The following is a 21,746-nucleotide window of genomic DNA, read 5'->3' as shown; positions in this document are numbered from 1 at the left end:
GTTTTTTTTAAATAATTTTCTAAATCTTTTTTTATGTGTCTTACCAAGTTGCTCATCGCCTTTTTGCCCATGTTTTTAAAAGAAAGTGCAGCAATTTATTTTGTTTTATTTTATTCTATTTCATTTAATTTTATTTTTACTTTACTTTATCTTATTTTATTCTATTTCATTTAATTTTATTTTTTACTTTATTTTATCTTATTACTCATTTGTTTTGATTTTTTTTAGCATTTTTGATTGTCTGTTGCATTTTTTTATTTATATCTTTTTGTATCTCACTTACAACTTTCATCACATTGAATTTCTTTAAATGTACCTGTAATTGTTAGTTGTGCAAAAACACGGGGGGAGGGGCATTTTGTATTTTTCCAAATGTATCTGTGATGTACTATTTATCTATTTATTATTTATTTTAAATTATTTTTTATTTAGAATTTATCTATATATAATAATTATTTATAAAAATCAGTGATCATTATTATTATTATAAATGCAAAAACAAACCTTGTGCGGAAAAAAAGAAAAAAATTAATGCCTAATACCCTAATTCATTCTTATATTAATCAATAAGCCAAGGTCACTCTTGTGGCACTACAAGACATAAAATGTTATTACAATAATTGCAGCAGCTTTATTAAAAAATGTTTTCATCAATCTGTATTATGGTTTGTGTGGTTCACAGTGACACACATAAATAAACTCTCACAGACACTCTCGAGGAAACATAATATTGAGCAGATGACGGTACTTAGTCTCTCTAATTTAATTTACTTTGAATTACTCAGTATTAAACTTCTGCCAGCAGGCGGAGGGCAAACAGTCCTGTCCACACCACTAATGTTTCCACATTCGTCACTCATCAACACATCATGACACACTAAATTAAAAGAAAACATTTAAGCACAAACACTTTCATAATTATGGATACAGTGTCCTTAAACTGAAAAACTGGGAACAATTAAATGAATAATCTCTCATTGCCACTGGTATTTTGTCCTATGTGATGGTGATTTCTGGGTTATATGTATGTTGGTGTTATCCAGTGTCAAGACTCCATTTGATCATGTGACGATAGCTAGTTCAGGCGTTTAACAAGTACAACATGGGGTCCATTGTAACTACCTTAAGCCTCTCCATGCAGACATATTTCCATATCTCTACCTCTGTATTGATTATTAACCACACTGCTGATATTGACCATTAGCCTTTCTGTTTAGTGAGCAAGTCTGAAGGACATTGGCATGTCTGGGCACACAATATTAATTCATTTGTGATACATGGACAACAGGGATGGAGGGAGAGAGGACAAAGAGACAAAGCAGACATGAGGAAACAACTGCTGTGCAAAGATGCAGTCTGAATTCCTGATTTTTAATCATAATAAACAAATATTTTTAAAATTGTCTCTCCATATTACAAAGGTTGAAAAAGAGTCAAGTGGAAACACAGAGACGCTGAGCCACTGTGGTGCCTACTGAGGGACAATCCATGCAGTCTGGTGTCAGAGTTCACTCCCTGGGGACAAATACACTGAACGATACAATGATTCATGCATTCATGTCTGCTGCACACCTCCCCACACACACACACACAAACACAAACTCAGAGAGTGACATATATATGATGTCACCTGATCTGGATGACTCATGCAGCAGACACACATTTGGTGGCCCTGGATTCAAACTGAAATCAGATTTCAGAGTATAAAGGAGGACTGAAGAAGGTCATTCTGGAGGAAACTTACTGACCAGGCGTCTTTTCATATGGAACAAACTGTAGGTGCTGAAGTTGTAAGTGTCAGCAGACCGTGGAGTGTATCATCGCTCATATCTGGAGACAGCTGTGGACTATTTTTAAAAAAAACTTGTTAGGCCAACAGCAGCAAATTATGAATGAAAGCTCGACCTCGTCTCCTCTTTGTCCTCCACACAGCTTTATTCAATCTCTTGTTTAACTTCTGGTGTGATTATTATTTTTATCATACACCAGATGAAGCACACCGTGATTTAGATCCCTTTGTCACCCTCTACATGAGCTCAGCAATCAGTAATCCCTTTGTTCAAGTTGTCTTCTATTTCCTCCTGTATCCTTCACACACACACACACACACACACACTTACACTAATCACAACAATCTAACCTTGTCAAACATCTTCACTTAAATCAAACACGGACAGGAAATTGATATCAAACTGAGTCATTCCGTGTGTGTGTGTGTGTGTGTGTGTGTGTGTGTGTGTGTGTGTATTTTCTGTCCACAAATGTCCAAAACGTCTGTCAGGGGAAATAAGGGACCACACTGTCTGGACAATGTGGGGAAAATATATGTCGCTATATAAGCACAAAACCGTCTTCCACGTCACTGAATGTCTTGAAAATATTTTTTTAATAAGAAATATCTGACCATGTGTAACTGGTCTCTAGTGTTGTTTGCATTGTGTTGATATAACGAGGCCCAGACCGTGGATATATTTGGAGGCGAGCTCCGTTTATTCCCGACAACTGACAGTAAGAGGTAAAAACAAAATCCCCCGTCAGTTACGACCATATAACTTGAGCCCCTACACAAATTCAGTGACACAGGAATATGTTAATTTGGGCTGAAAAATGAACTTATAAACAACTTAACAGTGCCAAAACATGGAAATTACAATGAGAGCAATGTCGCTTACCTCTCCCATGGAGTACAACAGCAAAAGGGGCGAGGCAAGGCAGGAGACACCTCTTTATAGGTGGGGTACCCCTAAAGGTGAACGTAGGGGTATCAGTTGTTCCACATATTGACTTCCACATATTGGCCTAAGCGTGTAAGGTAATAACAACTCAAACAAATTTTGTGTAATTATAATACTTAATATTACAAATGTACATTTGACTTTGTTACACATATTACTGCTGTATAATTGAGCCTGTTACATATGCATTAATTATTCATCTTTCAATACATGACACCTTTTAATACTCAGTGCTACAGACATTGAATTTATTGAGATACCCAGCCCTTTCAAGAACTCAATATTTATCCTGCAGAATTAATTTAATGGCAATTTAGAGAACACTTTCATTCTGGGAAATATAATTCTGTCACCAGAATAAAAGTTAAACGTTTCTGCAAACCACAAATGTTATATTTATACATTTCATATGTAGTAGAAACTTAATCTTTCAATTTCTAGTTTTATATGCTACAAAACAGTATTTTGAGGTATGATTGCCAAGCCCGACAGGAAATGGGACAATTAAGGCTGCTGGAAGACGGCCCCAGGGGTACCAGCAGGGAGAGGAAGACAAGCCATGATGTAAATTTTCTGTTAAGGAGTCCAGCACTGCCCTTTGTGTAAATCTATGTGCATGTGTGTGTATAGATTTCATACCTGCTGTGTTGGGTTCACATGGGTGCTCATACTCTAATTAAGTCGCTCAAGAGAGAAGACTTCATCCTAATTCCCTTTTCCCTGCCCCCCCCTCTTCCCAGCACCCCAACCTGCCACTACCCCACCCCCACCCCTACTATCCCAGCACCACCCATGGCAGCATGACAACACGTCTTTGGACCAAATTAGCTGTCAATGCAACCCCCTAATTCCCGACAGACACTGGGGTAATTTAATCAGCCGGCTATGGCCTGCAGCAGAGCACTATCATGCTTAGACACTCACACACACACATATAAACATACACACACAGTAGATCACACAACACAATGAGTGGTTATTTTCAATGAGTGTGGCAATGAAATATTTAGAAAAAAAATCAGCATTAATAACCCTACTTCAGTAGAGAAAAAGTAGATGACCTCTAACCAAACTTCAAAACACACATTAAACGCACGTTAAACATGGCTTAATAGAGAAAATTTAAAACACAAGTACACAAATTGGCTTCATTATAACTCGCAGCATTCACAAATGCTCGTCTTATACTAAACACATTTTCCCTATACAACATGCTAATGTTATTAGCACAAGCCTATGGCATTTTACATTGTATAAATTAGCCTAGCAACGAGCAGCCAGAGTAAATCACACACAAGACTTGAAAGACTTTTTGTGGAGGCTTTATTGTCTTCACAATTTATTGTTTCTTATCTGTGAAATTGAAGTAAATAAAAGCTTTGGAAATGGTTTCAGCTTACAGAGATAAACAGGAGGTCTGTGTAGCCGCAATGTGTAGTTACATTTCTGGGGAGGTGCAAGTTAGGCTATGGTGTAGGTTACAGTGTAGGCTCTACGTTGCCGGGCGGCATTTGATTATAACAACAACTGGTCGCATATCATGCCAACATTAAAGGACAGGTTTTTTTTGTTGGTTTCTGACGCCGCAAGTCACTGCCCACGCGCCGCATTTCGACAACTTCGGGGAGACCGTTCTCTTGTGACAGTGGCCTAGCTAAAGAAGCAGCAGTGACATCGCCTGTGCCTTTCTGAAATGTTCAGAGATTTTCAACCAAAAGCACTTGGAGTGGCTGAACAACTCTATAAAAAAAAAAAAAGATGCTGGATTGGGGCCGCATGCTGCTCTATACATTCTCTCCTCATCGGGAACAACTGAAATGCTATGAAGACATAGGCCCTAAATCCCCCTAAATCTTACAGACTGCTCCTTTAATTTTCCCTCTACAGATGTCAGTAAATTAAGTGAAATAACATAAAATAAAGTGGTTAAATCTCTAATTTAGGTGGAGGTCATCAGAGACGATGCTTTATGGTGACAAACTCTAAAGTTCACATTAAATGACTTTTATATCTCAGTTACTGTTTGGTGTTTATCAGCCAGTGAGCTCAGTTGTGGCAGACTTTTTCAACTGGATTAAACTGAATGAAGCCTAATCCTAATCAGAACAGATTAAATTACCCAGATCACTATAATAACTGGATTACACAGACTCCCCCCTGACTCAAGACACCCCTGCCCCTTTTTTAAAATCCACCCCCACCCCGCCCACACACAAACAGTCCCACATACATAAAGAGAAATAAGAAAATGAGGAGGGAGGAGAGGAAGAGAGTGAAAGCTTTATTGTGGAGGTGTAACAGAGAGAGGCAACAGGAGCACAGAGAACTGCCGACCTGTCAGATTGCAAACATTAATGACTCTGTGTGTGTCTGTGTGGTGGAAACCTCACTTACCAATTCACTGCTGTCTGGGGAGATAGGTTAATGAAATAGTCATTATACTAAATTCAATCCACAAAGGTACACACAAACACACACACACACACACACACACACACACACACACACTGATTGGTGTTAACAGTGTAACTAACACACTGACACAGTGAACAAAAGCCCAGCTGTCACTCCAGAGGCTTAACAATCATATATGAATATTCATCGCAGCACAGAGCGGCAGAAGGTGAGGCTTGGCTTTGTAGAGCATCATCTCGATTCCCTGGAGTCAGCTCCTGCACCCCATCTACTGTAGGCTCACTGAAATACCACACACAGGCAAATACCAGTGTTAGGAGATTAATATTTTTCATTTAGCAATATTTAGTAGGCTATTATTAACCATACTGTCCTTTCCAGTCTCAGTATTTGTGCTACTTTCTCTATCTGAGTCAGAATCTTTGGCACTGGGATTTGGCACTAATTATAGGCTAAATAAGAATTTATTTATTATTCATTTATTATTGGAAATTTTATGGTCCATATCTGTTGAGTGTATATATGATCTTGCCTGTGGAGAAATTGAGCCTTTTTTTTTCATTAATTAAAACACTCAGGTAATTAATTGAAATTAAATAACTGGAAATGTATCAACTGGCTACTGTCTCTATTTTTCTAATTAGCACTTTTACATAGCTCTTCCCAGGAATCTGCTGTTACATCTGGAACCTCGTGTCTACAACGGGTTTGAGACGCACTCTTGTTGAGGACTTGGCTCAGATTCTAGAGTTACTTCTTATCTTGAGGCCTCCTTAAGGAATCTGATCCCATTTGATTCGGCGGTGGGAACCTCTTGCAACTGCATGCCTTTGCTGACAGCGACCCCGGCAGGATTTGGGCCCTGGACCTTCCGCATGGAAGACGAGTGCTCTAACCATTACACTAGGGAGGCCCCTTAATGATAATAACATAATATAATATTAATCTTCTTTTTATTTCTTTTATCCTCTTGAGACCTTGTGACCTCATATAAGGACATCACATATTGGTTTTATTGGACCTTATACTTCATTCTTCTTAATGTAGACCTGTTGTCCTCATTCGTGGACACTTATTGTGCCATCTAGTGGTAGTAAGAGCACAGTACAGTAATCCATGTAAAAACAAGATGGCAGCCATCTCTGCCAAGTCAGTCTGCAGCCAATCCCAATACAAAAGTGGACAAAGTCCAAAACCTGATCACATTTTATGATTGAAACTTGTTTATTTATGATTAATAATGTTTGTAGTTTGATATGGCATCAAATTTGACCAATTTTAGCAACAGTAACAAGATAAGATGCTGTTAATTAGGAAGTACTCATTGAAAGATATTGGGAATTTATCATGAGCTTGTTGAAGGGCATTGGGACTTTAATAAGTTGACAATGTTTAGTTTTTAATACTTATCAGGTCCTACTGATCCCAAATAGCTAAGTGAAATTAAAGATGCATATCAAACAAAAGTTCAGGTCTTAGGAGGATATTGCATGTTTGTATGCAGTACATGTTGTTAGCAATATCATTTCACTTTCCCTTCACAAGCTTTGAGCAAGCAATTACGTAGATGTTGCAGATGACTCATCATTGATATGATCATGTATTACAGTTAAGCAAAAGTAGTAGGCTACACTAACAACACGTTCCATTTTATTTCAAAATAAGACACAACAAATATTTGACGCCTTAAAATATTCAAAGTCCGCGTCATAATAGGAGCATGTTATTATTTTTAATATAAATGTAGAATCTTTTATTGAACATTTGGAGAACATACAAAAGCATAAACATAAAACATCTCGTAGACGATGTGCTTTCTATACAAATACAGAGCAAAATAATAGTCAACCTTGATGAAGATGAGGAAAATAAATAAACAAAATAAAATAGACTAGGGGGAGATTTATATATAAATAAATAGAGAATATTAAAGAAAAAAAGCAATCAAATTAAAACACCAGGCAATCCAAATGTGACATAGCAGGACCATAATTCAAAACAAGAGCTGAGAAAAGTCAATACTTTTTTCTTGCAGATCTGTCACTGTTCTTTTTTTTTCCGGTGACGATAAACGCAGCTTTAAGTCAATTATAAACAATTACTTGTACCAGTTATTAGTGTAAATGTATTTGTATATTGTGGTATGTGCACTTAAGTGTATGTGTATAGTGGTATGTCTGTTGTAGTGGATGTATTGTGGGATATGTTGTGATGTATGTCTTGTGGTTTATGTATTTTATTGTGTCTTTCATGTTTATAGTGTGTTGTGGCTGCATAATGTTTTAAACTGTATATTTTTGATAACATGTTAGGTCTACACATAAAAGCCCAACTAGGGACAAGAGGTGAAAATCAGTAATAGCTATAAACTCTCTGTGCAACACATCAGTCCCATTCTCTATGCTAGATTTAATCATCCCTATCAAATTAAAATTAAAATCAAATTATTCCTCCACTCACTAGAATTAATATGGTCTTTACCCACGAGTAAGATAATACTTATTATGTCAGGGACTGATGAAACATGAAGCAGCATCACCAAGAGTGTGCTTTCAATATGACAGTACCTCTCTGACTGTATTGTGAAGCTACTGCAACCGACCAGCAGGTGGCAGTAAACGCTCATCATTCACAGCAATGAGTCAAACCACAGTAATGTGATGGAGGCTCATGCAGGGCGTGCCACTGCCGTCATATATATACCCAACTCACTCATAGAGCCCGCCTCTGCTCGCACCGGATTGGCTGCTCTTCTTACAGTTAGGGAACTCTCTCTCTGATTGGTCGACGCCCCTGTCCGTCAGCGGTGACAGACGCCACAGTGCTAGCTGTTTCGAAAATGAAACTGGCTGCTGTTTGACTGCGAGAGGCAGCGAAAAGAAAACGAAAACAAGACGGGTATTAGCTTAAACCCCCCGTGGAGGGTACAGTGTTTCACCCCGGCACAACAGAGGCGGAGGTACCCAACGGTAAGGACTCCACGCGGCGACATATTTTTTGTGAGGGAGGCAGGCCTGTGCTGTCAAACCACGACAACAACAACACCTGAATCAGTTCTCCTCTGTTGGCTTCGTACGTTCATGTGTCGCTGTTAATTACTACTTTCAAACACTCGGCTATTTCTGCCATTTTGTGTGGGTTCAGCCCTGTGCTGTGCTGTATGCTGCCTGAGTATAAATATGGCATTCAGCCATGTCCTGCTGTCTGTTATGGTCCCAGACAAGACTAAAGGAAAGGTCTCTTCCTTTTTTTTTTTTACAGCTGGGAATGTTGAGTAAACAGCAGAGCTGGATGGGACGTGACGTTACTGCACTGCAATGGAGGTAAATCAAGCTCATTTCTTCAGTTGACATAAGAAACACCATAGCTTTGCTTTGAGGCAGTGTGTCTGGATTTGAAGTGGACACAGTACATAGATTACTAGGTTAATGTCACCCATCTTTCCCACCTACAATACAAACTACATATTCTGACATCACACTACAAGATCCATTGTTATTACAGTTGGGTAAGCCAAAATGCCTTTTTTAGGAATATTTAATCTTCTTTTAGGTTATTTTTGTTGTACTTAATTCTTGTTTTGTCATCATTGACTCTTGTTTGTCCTTCAAGCCTTGTAATCATGGTTTTGAGTCAACACAATCTTAATCTGTGGTGTCTTTCAGACCTCCTGGTGGTATTATTATCTACCTGGAGGCTTTTGGATTTTGCTCACACCACTATAACTAACAAATCTCGAGGCAGAGGCCCTTGTCAAAGACCCATTTGTTTGGTTTTTGTTTCACTTAACTCGTTTCGGTCTAACTGACGCCAATACCGCAAGTTTCATATAGGCTACACACTAGGTACTCATTGAATTTGTCATTGAATCAGTCACAAACTACAAATTTACTTTGCTTTTCTGACACATTTTCTATATCTACTCTCCCTCAAAATGTAGGCATGTGGAAATAGTTCAGTAGTCCATTTAAAACAAGAGACAGATTGTCCTTTAACCAGGGAATCTACCTTTAAATCCATTTGTCAACATGGATTCAGCTTCGGCGTTGCTGCTCTGTTCCTGATCCTGACCTCTGACCTCCCCTCAGAAGGATCAACAGATCAATAGAGTATTCATGATGAATAAATCAATTCAAAATCAAGGCTGGTGTTGATAGTGAGGCCTCAGTGGAGGCTGTGGTCTGTGCTGTCTTCCAAAATATAGGTTGTGTAAGCATCAGAGTGAGTTGATGATTAACCAACATATGATGTGTAAACCCTTCTCCTTATCATCATTTTTACCGCTTGTCTGTGTATCTTCAACCCTCTTCTTCTCTCTCCCTGCTGTTCTCTGTGCTCCAGTCTGTAGCAGTGGGCTCAGCTACTCGTTGACACTAAAGCTGCCGTCACTATGGCGCACTTTGACACAGAGTACCAGCGCCTGGAGGCGTCCTACAGCGACTCTCCCCCTGGAGAGGAGAACCTGTTGATGCATGTGCCTGAAGGAGCCAAATGTATGACACACATACACAAATCACAAACAAATCGCGAACTTATCACACACAGAAATGCACCCTTCTTTTTTACACTGATAGTGATGCCTAACAACATCAATGCTATTACTAATCGTTAACAAATCTTTTGCAGCCCAATGGCACCACATAGAAAACCTGGACCTGTTTTTCCAGAGAATATCCTTTTACATGGGTGTGTATTCCCTTACAGTTGAATTGTGCTTTATTGCTTCTGCACCATCAAATAAATTTGCAGTATTCCTTAACGTCCATCACGTCTATAATCTGCACCAGAAGAATGGATTCACCTGTATGCTGCTGGGAGAGATCTTTGAGCTGGTGTATGTATCCCATCCATCAGAAATTATGTTTCTGAGAGACTCTTGTGTCTGTACGAGATTCATTTACGGCAGAGCTTGATCCTCTTTCTCTCTTTCTCCTTGCAGTCAGTTGCTGTTTGTGGTTGGCTTCACAGTGTTCCTAGCTAACTGTGTGGACTATGACATACTGTTCGCCAACAAGTTTGTAAATCACACGGATTCATCTAAAGTCACCTTGCCTGATGCCTTCCGCCCCGTGGAAGTCTGCAGTGCCCGGTGAGTGTGACACTGTGTTAAGTTGATTTAGTTGATGATACTTTTTTGTCGAAGCTGCAGTTGTAACTTTACTGCGAGTGTGTAGCTGAGGAGAGGTGTTTGCTCAGGAGGGTGTTTGTGAGATACAGAGCAGTCAACGCTTTACTATTCAAACAGACTCTTTACATTAATACATGATGTAAATCGGTGTTTGTCATATTGCGTGCTGCAGCATACTGGTGTGCCGTGATGCCAGTCCAGGTGTTGGTCTATCGGTATGTTGTGCGTACCTCTGTCCTAATAAAGAGGCAAACTAGCTACTAAAAAAATGGGGAACCTATTTGTCGTCCTTGGTGTGTGGGAATTGTAGGTGTGTCACACATCAAAAGCTTTGATTGGCAGCCATTGTGAGGGTTGATAACATTTAAAAGAAGAAAGCCATGACTGGGACAGTGCTTTATTGTACGGAGCAAAGTACAACAAAGCACCAGTGAAGACAACCTACCACTGTCAGTAGACAGTATCACGAAAGCTACCTGTCTTGTTTTTTTCTGATTGTTATTGTCTTATGTCGTGATAACACGTTATAGAAGCTATTATGCACAGATATAAATACAGGTGTGCCTTCAGATTGTGGCACGCCCTTTGGTGTGCCTTGGGCACAGACAGTTTGAAAACCACTGATGTGAATTATCATATGGAGCTGTTATTTATGCCTTAGTTGTTGATCTCCCAGTCATACTTTTTGCATGAGAAAACATAACTTGAACAAGCATAAATATGCAAACATGTAGAAAGTGATGTTACCACCACACTGTTCTATACAAGCACAGCGCACAACCTCAGCTAATAGTGAATTGCTGCAAAACAAACTGAGCAAAAATTGTCTGTATGTAGTCTAACTGTTTAGCTTAGTTTGCCAAGTATCCTAAAATTTGGCTAATTCGTGTTAGCTACTGGCTGAGACAAACCTGTGCCTCCTCCCCCTCCTAGCAGTAACATTACCTGTAGGCAGTGAATCACATCAGCAGCAGAGGGAGAAGGACAGAGGACAGGACGAAGGACTGATACTGACTGATGAAAACCAATAACAGACAAAACTAACAACAGGCAGGGACATCATAGGCAAAGGTGAAATGCCCAACACTGAGCAAAACAGAAAATAGAAGGAAGCAAGGCTACACTGCAGTGTCAGTGACAACAAGTCCTCCATGTCCATGATTGTCTCTCAAGACCGCAAAAGTCCCCATGATCCCCTGCTTTGACCCCTGGAAATCTTCCAGTCACCATCCAGTCAAATAAGATTTCCATTTTTCCAATATTGTTGATGTTTTAGGGGCACGTCTCAAGGAAATTATTCCATAACATAAATTTCCTTAACTATTTCCTGAATCGCTAAGGAGTATTGATAAGAGTAGTTGTATCTATAAAATCCTAGCAATATCCATCTCTGCTTGAAAGTGTGATGTTTGATATAAGAAACCCCAAATACCCTCCTAGAGCAGTAAAATAAAGGTTTTATTGTCACTGATAAAAAAGCTGAAACATGTCATGAGTTAAGAAATTTAGGTTAGCAACGATGTGTTTATTTTTGCCGTATGGAAACATTAAACATGCTAAAGCAATTAGACATTTTTTAAGAAGGATATTGAACATCTTTGAATTATAGCACGGCATATTTTCTCTCACAGTATCCGAGACAATGCATTTGTGATCTTCGTGCTGATAATCTCGGGGGTGTTTTGGCTACATCGTCTCGTCAAATTCATCTACAATGTCTGCTGCTACTGGGAGATTCGGTCCTTCTACATAAACGCACTCAAGATGACGATGGTAAGACCAATACAATTATCTTTGAGAGGGATATTTAAGATTTTTGACCATTAAATACATCTAGATTTCTTGTAAGAGTCATTGCACCACTAACCATCACTTTCTCTCTTCAGTCAGAACTCCCCTATGCAACATGGCAGGAGGTTCAGGCCAGGATAGTGGAGATCCAGAAGGAGCACCAGATCTGCATCCATAAAAAGGAACTCACGGAGCTCGACATTTACCACCGCATCCTTCGCTTCAAAAACTACATGGTGTGTCCGTTTGTGATAAAACGTTAATCTCGCTGTTTAGCAGCTGAGCTATTTATGCCTCACACAGCTACTTTCAAGCACAATGAAACAGTGTGACCTCAAACCAAAACTTTCTTCCTTCTCAAGGTTGCCATGGTGAATAAATCACTCCTTCCTGTGCGTTTTCGACTTCCTGTTCTCGGGGAGTCTGTGTTCTACACCCGTGGTCTCAAGTACAACTTTGAGCTCATTTTCTTTTGGGGACCAGGTGCGTCTGTGTTTGATGTGATTTATTACACATGCTCAGTCTGCATGGGTCTGCATTCCTGTGGTGTCATATTCACATGACGTGAATCATTTGCATGCATGCACTCATATATTTATCTACTGTATTTGTCAAGGCTGAGCTTCATTTTTATCTCCCTTGTTTTTTGTCTTTGTTGCTCTGTAGGCTCTCTGTTTGAGAATGAGTGGAGCCTGAAACCAGAGTACAAGAGAGGAAGTAACAGGCTTGAGCTGGCTGACAGGCTAGCATCCCGCATCCTGTGGATTGGGATTGCCAATCTGCTGCTGTGTCCAGTCATTCTGGTGTGGCAGATTCTCTACGCCTTCTTTAGCTATACAGAGGTTGGTGGTTCACATACACACGCAACTGTTATGCAATTCTTTTTGTTAGTTAGTGTTTTAGACAATAGTTTGTTGTGTGTTTGTGATCCTAGGTGATCAAGAGGGAGCCTGGTTCTCTGGGAGCGAGATGCTGGTCTCTGTACGGTCGATGTTACCTGCGTCACTTTAATGAGTTGGACCATGAGCTCATGTCACGCCTCAGCAAAGGCTACAAGGTCAGTGAATCTCCTGCCAGTAGTTGATGCTATTTAAAGGGACAGTTCACCCCCAAATCAAAAATATGTATTTCTCTTCTCACGTTAAGTTCTGTTTGTCAGTCTAGATTGTTCTGATGTGAGTTGTCAAGTGTTTGAGATATCAGCTGTAGAGATGTCTGCCTTCTTTCAGATATAATGGAACTAGATGGAACATAGTTTGGGGTGCATTAAGTGCCCAAAAATACATTTTTAAAAACTCAACAGCAATGTCTCTCTCCAGAAATCATGACCCAGTTACTCAAGATAATCCACAGACCTTGTTGTGAGGAGTTGCATCTAGGAGCTGTTTTCTTAATACTGAACAACACCTACAAACCGTCCAGTAGGAGGTGTACATCTTTTGCTAGCTCCCCTAGCACCACTGAGCTAGCTAACCTTAGAGCTCAGCCAAGAAACATGTCAAGGGCGGCTGTGGCTCATGGAGTAGAGTGGGTCGTCCACCAAGCAGAAGATCAGCGGTTTGATCCCAGGCTCCCCCAATCCGCATGTCGAAGCATCTTTGAGCAAGATACTGAACCCCATGTTGCTCCTGATGGCTGTTCCATTGGTGTAGGAGTGTGTTAAAGATGTGTAGCAGGTGGCACCCTGCACAGTGTGTGCATGTGTGTGAATGTGAGTCATAGTGTAAAAAGCGCTTTTAGTCATCAGAAGACTAGAAAGGCGCTATACAAATGCAAGTCCATTTTCCAGTCTCCCATCTATACCATGCTCTTACTGCTTATATTGGTGCCACTGCCTGTAGAGTCAATAATAAAATGCCCGTTTCCTCATTTTTCTCTTCCTCTTCCTTTGTTCTCCTTTTTTATTCAGGCTGCATCCAAGTATATGAACTGTTTCCTCTCACCACTGCTGACAGTGGTTGCCAAAAATGTAGCCTTTTTTGCCGGGTCTCTTCTGGCTGTCCTCATCGCGCTGACTATCTACGACGAGGACGTTCTCGCAGTGGAACACGTCCTCTCGTCAATCACTCTGCTGGGAGTGTGTATCACAGTCTGCAGGTAGGGGATTAGTGTCACGAGGTTAATCTGTCTGATAATCTAACCTATCTAAACACACATGATGATTTTATTTAACAGAAGCATTTTATAAACGCAGAGGAATCATTTAATGATGATTCAGAGTAACATGACAAAGCCATAGAGGCTTATTTCCATTGTGATTCCATGAGAAAGGGTGGGGAGAATGAACTACTACAACTACAGTAGCTACAAGACATCACTAGATCATTGCTAATCACCCACAAATGATTACCTTTGTCACTGTACATCAGATCTAAATATAAAACATGAATTGAAGACACAAATCTTCAACTACGTGGAGTGTTAAGGCTGCTAACCATGAACCATTTCTTTATTGCCCTTTTAAAGCTACCCAGAGCCATAATCCCTTTAATGCTCCTCAGCAGCTTATTCTGCTGTATAACTGATGAGTATAAGAGGGTTTCCTTCCTTAAGTAGCTCTAGACTATTTGATGTATGTTAATAGCTCTAAATTGAAATAATGAAATATTTGGGAACATGCTCATGAATTGAACTATGTGGAAAAATCTAGTTCTAGTTATATATTTTTATCGTGTACATTCAACTATCCATCAGAGTGTTCACAGTTACATCCAGAACTATAGGCTTTAATTTGTTAATTGCTTCAAGAAATCCTCACTACCACTTTTTTATCTCAATATACCTCACTAAGAGTGTTTTCAGTCTTGTAAACTCCACCTCTCTCTTTCTGTGTGTCTCTTCAGATCATTTATCCCAGATAAGCACATGGTGTTTTGTCCTGAGCAGCTGTTGAGGGTCATCCTGGCTCATATCCACTACATGCCCGACCACTGGCAGGGCAATGCACATAGATATGAGACTCGTGACCAGTTCTCCCAGCTCTTCCAGTACAAAGCAGTGAGTATGAATACTGAACTGGGAATAAATATCGAAACTCTGAATAATTAGGAGGGAATAAAGGAGCAGTGTGTAGGATTTAGTGGCATCTAGCAGTGAGGGTCGCAGATTGTGATGAGCTGAGACTTCTCCCATGTGCCAAACATGAACTCCTGGTTAGGATTCCTTCAGTGTTCATTGTTCAGGAGGTTTTAACCGGGAGCTGAACTATTCACAGAGGTCTCTTCCTCTTCAAAACAAATGGGCCGTGTGATTAAAATGGGCACAAATACTAAATAAAGCAATATACCATTGCAAATCAGTGTTTGCACTCAACACTGCTCACATTTTTTCTCAAATAACTTAAGATCCAGATGTTCAAGAGGTTTTTACTAGGAGCCACGTAATCCACAGAGGTCCCTTCCATCTTCAGAACAAACACCCAGTGATTTAAACCAGAAAAAACACTGAATAAAGTAGTTTCAAGTTAAAAAATCTGTGTTTTTCCGATGCTGCTTATCGCGGAGGGGCTGCTAACTATGGTGGCCGACACAAAAACACGAATGGCCCTATCTAGAGCCAGTGTTTGGCTTGTCCATTCTGAGCTGCTGTAGAAACATGGCAGTACAACATGACAGAATCTGTGGACAAGGACCTGCTCCCTATGTAGATATAAATGGCTTATTCTAAGGTAACGAAAACACAGTTCTTATTTTAAGGTGATTAAACACCACAGAAAATATGCTCCATTTCTGCCAGTACATTTCCTAAATCCTACACACATCTTTTACTTTTTAAAAGTGTGCTATATACATGGTGGACATTTTGTCATAAAATCTGAGGTGTAAGTAATTAACATCAATGATGGCTGTATTTCACTGATATATGCCAGTTTCAAGGCCCTGCAAGTGTGTAAACTGTCTCAAGAACATCAAGCCATCATTAATGTTTTCACTTATATGTGTGCTGCGTCTACAGAACTATGACAACTCTCAAAAAACAAAACCTTGGTAACACCAAATATTTCTGCTATTTGCTATCAAGAAGTTTGTATGAAGCAATAGTGCCATGCTAAAAAGCACCTTGTTGGTATTAAGACATGGGATTTACATTACATCCTTGACAGTCCAAGCTGGTTGCATTTTGAATCTTTAATCTTAAAGTCAGAAGTGTTCCTCCATCCATCAAAATGACAGTGCCATTTTAAGTGTAGTAATTTCTTTAAAAAACAAAACAAAACAAAACAAAACAAAAAAAACCCTGTTTTCAGTGTGTGGTGCAAATTTAAATCGTGTGCAAATCAAATTTAAATCGTGTGCAAATGGTGTAGTCTACTCAGACATCAAGAAACAGTCATTGCTGTGAGTGATGGAGGCTGGAAAATGTGCAGAGGGAAAGCACCTGTGGTTGAAGCTGCACTTGTCAAGATAATGGTTGCTCACATAATGCAGACGTAATGAAACAGCTGTACAGCTTCTGAAATAGTCGATAAAATTCAGGTAATAGTGCTAGTTATGGACGCTACTCTGCCTTCTGCATGTACAGTGTCAACCCTCTTCCCTTGTTTTCTTCCAGGTGTTTATTCTGGAGGAGCTGATAAGTCCAGTGGTGACTCCCATCATCCTGATCTTCTGTCTGAGGAGGAAGTCTCTGGAGATCATTGATTTCTTCAGGAACTTCACCGTGGAGGTGGTCGGGGTTGGAGATACTTGCTCCTTTGCCCAGATGGACATCAGGCAACATGGACACCCTGCGGTAAGGGACTAGCACATGTGGTGTGCAGTCACAAAGACTTGAAAAATACCTACATTAATTATGCATAGACTGTAGTTATTGGTGTTATCAGTGCTACACGGTGATCAAGCATACACTGATTACATTACTTGCCCACTGCCCCCACCGTCTTGTCACATTTTTCTTTTTAACTTAATTAGGCCAAAAAACTCTAATATAAAATACTAAGCATGTTATTTAAGTCTGGCCACATATGCTACAATTATAAACTGAAAGTGTCTGCAGGAGCAGAGTTGCAGCACAAAGTAGCAGGAGTCAGATGTCACTCATCATGTGACGAGTAAGGGGAGTTGACTGATAAGACAACGGCAAAGGATTTGGTGTCAAAGCGAAAAGCAAAAGTGCATATTTGGCGGTATTACAGATTTAAACCCATTTCTAATAGGACACCTGATAACGTTAATGAGGCAATCTGCAAACTTTGCCTGATGAAGGTGGAAGCAACGTTTCTTATCTACACATGCACCTTCAAGCGCACCATAAAAGTGAGGCTGTAAAAACAGGGCCCTGCAGTGAAAGCTTGAACGCAGCTTTAGATCTTCAGTTAAAGATTAAAGTAATTACTTTACAGAAGAGATATTGAGCAACATCAGTGAGAACATGTTCTCATCGTGACATCTCTAATACTGTAACATGCATTAGATTCATTCATTCAACAGTGAAATATGAGTGAATGAGCGTCTGTGTGCTTACTGTGGGCTGACCTTCTTTCCATTCTCTGTAGTGGATGTCAGAGGGGAAGACAGAGGCGTCCATCTACCAACAAGCAGAGGACGGGAAGACGGAGTTGTCTCTGATGCACTTTGCCATCACCAACCCCCAGTGGCAGCCTCCTCGGGAGACCACGCACTTCATCAGCCAGCTGAAAGAACGAGTTCACAGAGAGGCCACGGGGGCTCCTTCAGACTCGCATCCACTCTCACTGTCCGAGTCTGAGGTACGGTGATAAACTGACGTCAAGTATCGCAGTGGTCATAAGTTATATGTCATCACACCCACAGAGGTAAAAACTGATTTACTCTCCTGCCTCTTGCAGCCAAGGAGCCTCATCGCAAACCTCTTGGTGGGTCCCTCTACGCTGACCTCCGTTCATTTCGGTAGGGACAGCTCTTTGACCAATCATGCAGTGGCTGGCTTAGGCGACGGGGCGTCCGCCCTGCGCTCCCTCTCCCCAATCAGCAGCAGTCTTCACCTGAGAGGCAGTTTGAGTGCGGCTCACAGGGCGTCCGGCCACACTTCAACTATGAACAAAGCAATGGCAGGCTCTGGGTAGGACAATCATGCCTCAACTTAATTCCTTTTCAGGCTCTGTGCAACACTAGATATTTACTGAGCAGCTGGAGGAAAATCTAAATGTGCTTCGCCATGGATAACCTAGTTTAAACCCTCTCTTTTCATCATCTGTTCATCCCTGTCACCTCCTCTTCATGTCCTCATTTTCTCCCCACGTCTGCATTGTCTTTCTGTAGGACTGACGCCCGAACTGTGAGCTCAGGCAGCAGTGCATGGGAGGGTCAGCTCACCAGTTTGGTCCTGTCAGAGTACGCCTCCACTGAGATGAGCATCCATGCTCTTTACATGCACGAGGTAATTGTGTTTGAGCATGTGTGGGAGGAGAGTGGAGGATATCTGCGTGAGGCACAAACTGAATAAAGCAGTGTGTTGCCATGTTTGTCTTCTTACCCTAAATATCTCACAGATCTTCTCCTATCTATTCTTCGTTTCTTTTTTCCCCTGTAGCTACACAAGCAGCAGTCCCGTGGCGAGCTGTCCCGTCACACATGGCACCGGCAGGAAAGCGACGAAAGCAGTGACAGCGTCCCGGATGAAGTGAGGAGTGAACCTAACCCTCACTCCAGACACTTCCCTCGCTCACACACTTTCCCCACCACAGTTCCCAGTCCCAGTGCCATTCCCACCTCAGCTTCAGCCATCGGTGGTACCACTTTGGGCCAGGAGGGGGCTTCATCTCACAGCAGCAGCAGCCAGCAGCGCTCTAGTGGGCCTGCCACAGGTACCTTTTTTATTATCTCCTCATGTGTCACATCACATGCATTTCAGTGCTGCTTGTTTTAATATTATTGCACTCATGACTATACAAAACGGCAAGTAGGCTGTTTCAGCAATGGTCATTTACCTTAAACTTGCTACCTTATTTAGGTAAAATGAGACAGTATCATATAGATAACTCCTCATTTCAACTTCACAAATCAGCCGTACCTCGTCCAATGCATAGCTTTCAAAGCAAGCTCCAGGAATTACTAGAAACAGAACATTGCCCACAACATTTAAGTCTTCCAGGATAGTATTATTCTCGGCATGGACAGCCCTTTTCTCGGCACAGTACCTCTACACGTCCTGTACAGATCAGTGTTAATTACTGACACTTTTCACCACTGTCTCTGTCTTTCTGCTTTCCAGACTCTTTAGGTTCAGGGGGGAAAATAGTGAGGTCAGCCCGGGGTGTGCCCATGGGAGGTTGGGCAGAGGAGGGTCAGGCAGCACCACGACACCATGAGCCACTACCAGAGGAGAGCTCAGAGGATGAAATGCCTCCTCACATACACAAGGTGAATGCTGTTTGTGTGTGATTGGAACGGTGATGTTAATTAACCTGTGTGCACTGCAAATAAATGGACGTCTTTGTTCTCTTTCTCTTACTTTAGATCACATAACCAAGCCATGTGAATAAATATCAGCATCCCACCCTCCATCGATGTCCACACACACGTCCTCATCCTTGACCAAACTGTTTCTCCACCATCTAAACTGACACAGGTGAAGATGTGTCAGAGAGGAGTACCATGATCCCTACAAACACTTAACTAGTGAAATCATCTGGACAAGTTGCGACTGATGCCACCATCGACCATTCAAACATACTGTAAGACTTATTACATGCCTACACATGCAAACAGGGTAAATATCTGTATGTGTGCATCAGAAGAGGACCTACAGGATCCAGTTATTTCTAACAGCCATTGAAACCATCAGATAACGCTATGCTCTTTTATAACATCAAAAGATAACATCATAAAAGTGCATGTGCTGCTGGGATGTAAACGAAAATAGTGAATCCTTTAAAGTATGGCGCTAGTGCTGTAGAAGAATACACAACAGTTCGCCCAAAATGTTGTCACAATAATCCTAATTGTGCTGTCTGTATTGTTTCCCTGTTTTACAATCAGATTGCCCGGGAGGTGAAATTTGAAGAATGTATGGTGTCTCTCTGACAATAGCAGCATTCACCAAAATGTGTTTAGAAAGATTCTGGTGACACAATTACTTGCATTGTGTTTATGTTACCGTACCAGCAGCAGGAGGCTGTGTATCCTACCCTGTGCTCTGTATTTCAGCTTCTGCCTCTCCACAAAACAAATGAGGGCCTCAAATAGTCATATCATTTTACTCCTTAAGGATTTTTTTTTAATTTCTCTGCATTTATTGCATTTAAAAAGTTCATGTGAATTTTCCAAACCGTTAAGAATCTTTTCCCAGAGTCTGGCACACATAGACGCTTGTTTAAAAGACAACTGTACAGCGTAGCCCGGCGTTCTGCTCGCACACATGCACTGTGTAAATAAATGTCATCAGGTTACTTCAGAAATCATTCAGAATATTTAATTAATTAAATTCACACAGTTATAAGGCCAATAGTCTGTGATGTGTAATCAGACAGGCACATTTTAATCTGATTTAACCCAGGTTTTCATTGTTAACCATTCATTACTTTTCAACACTTTTATAAGGGCGCAGGAAACAATGGAGGCTGTTTTAAGCATGTAATATTGACTTCTGTGCCATACAAAAAAACCCTCAAGCACAAGTGCATGACCATTTGTCCACACATTCTACTAACTGTCCTCCACATCCTGTTAGATTACAGCATGACTTCCCCCCGCCGTTCTCCTGTCATTACGCAGCAATTTCTTTAAAAGAGAAGAATTTATGCACTTTAATAATCTGTTGATGCAGAGAGTGTCACTTAACTGGGATTGTTTGTATGTGTATGTTTTCGTATATATATATTTTTTAATTATTTTATTTATCAGAGGGATGTGCCATGATGATTGACTGTTGTGAATAAAGGTTTGGTATTATGTTGTACACTTGGATGAGGATAAAGAAGCACTGTCATACTGTTGACCCAGTGTGGTGAAGGGTGCAGTGATGTAGTGCAGTAAATTTAGATGAAAAGTGATTGTATCTGGCTTTTGTTATTTGTTTATAGATCCTGTAAAATACCATTTTGTACAGCTGTAAATTCATCCATTAAAGGCAAGGCAATGATGCAAAGGCTCTGTGTGTGTATGTTAGACTGAAAAACAACTACCACGACAAAGTGACACACAGTGACTGACTAAATGTGCATATTTTGTAGTTAAAAGCCTCTTGAGCTGTTACATTATAAGTTTGCATTCAGTCATTAGCGATAATGTTTCCAACGTATTTGTATGTACAGTTAGCCTAGGTTAGCATCAGTTAGCTGCTATGACAATCTAAAGTTCGCATAAGGGTAACTATCTTAGGACTTGGGTAGCTACCTAGCGTCAGTTAGCTGCTAATGACAATCTGAAGCAAAGATCTTTGTCTGAAGTTGGCATACAGCTAATCATATTAAACTTTGGGTAGCTACCTAGCGTTAGTTAGCTGCTAATGACAATCTAAAGTTAGCATACGGCTAACTATCTTGAACTTTAGGTAGCTCCCTAGCGTCAGTTAGCTGCTAATGACGCTCTAAAGTTAGCATACGGCTAACTATCTTGAACTTTGGGTAGCTACTTAGCATCAGTTAGCTGCTAATGACACTCTAAAGTTAGCACACGGCAAACTATCTTGAACTTTGGGTAGCTACCTTGTGTCAGTTAGCTGCTAATGGCGCTCCAAAGTAAGAGTACGGCTAACTA

General features: G+C 40.6%; 1 protein-coding gene across 1 annotated transcript; it reads left to right on the top strand.

Annotated features, from left to right (window-relative positions):
* Window positions 1–7,941: 7,941 nt before the first annotated feature.
* Window positions 7,942–21,129, top strand: atg9a (ATG9 autophagy related 9 homolog A (S. cerevisiae)). The gene is made up of 20 exons (XM_049596455.1): window positions 7,942–8,119; window positions 8,412–8,473; window positions 9,492–9,643; window positions 9,777–9,820; window positions 9,920–9,984; window positions 10,090–10,239; window positions 11,910–12,051; window positions 12,165–12,305; window positions 12,432–12,552; window positions 12,736–12,911; window positions 13,004–13,126; window positions 13,979–14,166; window positions 14,913–15,066; window positions 16,621–16,800; window positions 17,564–17,776; window positions 17,876–18,108; window positions 18,309–18,426; window positions 18,580–18,853; window positions 19,261–19,409; window positions 19,506–21,129. Exons 3-20 carry the CDS (start codon window positions 9,541–9,543, stop codon window positions 19,512–19,514), a joined length of 2,583 nt encoding a protein of 860 aa, XP_049452412.1. The 5' UTR covers window positions 7,942–8,119; window positions 8,412–8,473; window positions 9,492–9,540; the 3' UTR covers window positions 19,515–21,129.
* The last annotated feature ends 617 nt before the right edge of the window (window positions 21,130–21,746 follow it).

Source organism: Epinephelus fuscoguttatus, linkage group LG14 (assembly GCF_011397635.1).
Source record: "Epinephelus fuscoguttatus linkage group LG14, E.fuscoguttatus.final_Chr_v1".
Classification (NCBI taxonomy): Eukaryota; Metazoa; Chordata; class Actinopteri; order Perciformes; family Serranidae; genus Epinephelus; species Epinephelus fuscoguttatus.
Note: the sequence above shows the minus strand (reverse complement) of the source record. Positions and strands in the feature narration are given on the sequence as shown.

What these genes read in the sequence shown, in the direction of transcription:
- atg9a (XM_049596455.1), top strand. Translation starts at nt 9,541, where the DNA reads ATGGCGCACTTTGACACAGAGTACCAGCGCCTGGAGGCGTCCTACAGC. An exon ending in ATGCTCTTTACATGCACGAG is followed by an intron (nt 18,427 to 18,579) that starts GTAATTGTGTTT and finishes TTTCCCCTGTAG; the next exon opens with CTACACAAGCAGCAGTCCCG. An exon ending in CTCTAGTGGGCCTGCCACAG is followed by an intron (nt 18,854 to 19,260) that starts GTACCTTTTTTA and finishes TCTGCTTTCCAG; the next exon opens with ACTCTTTAGGTTCAGGGGGG.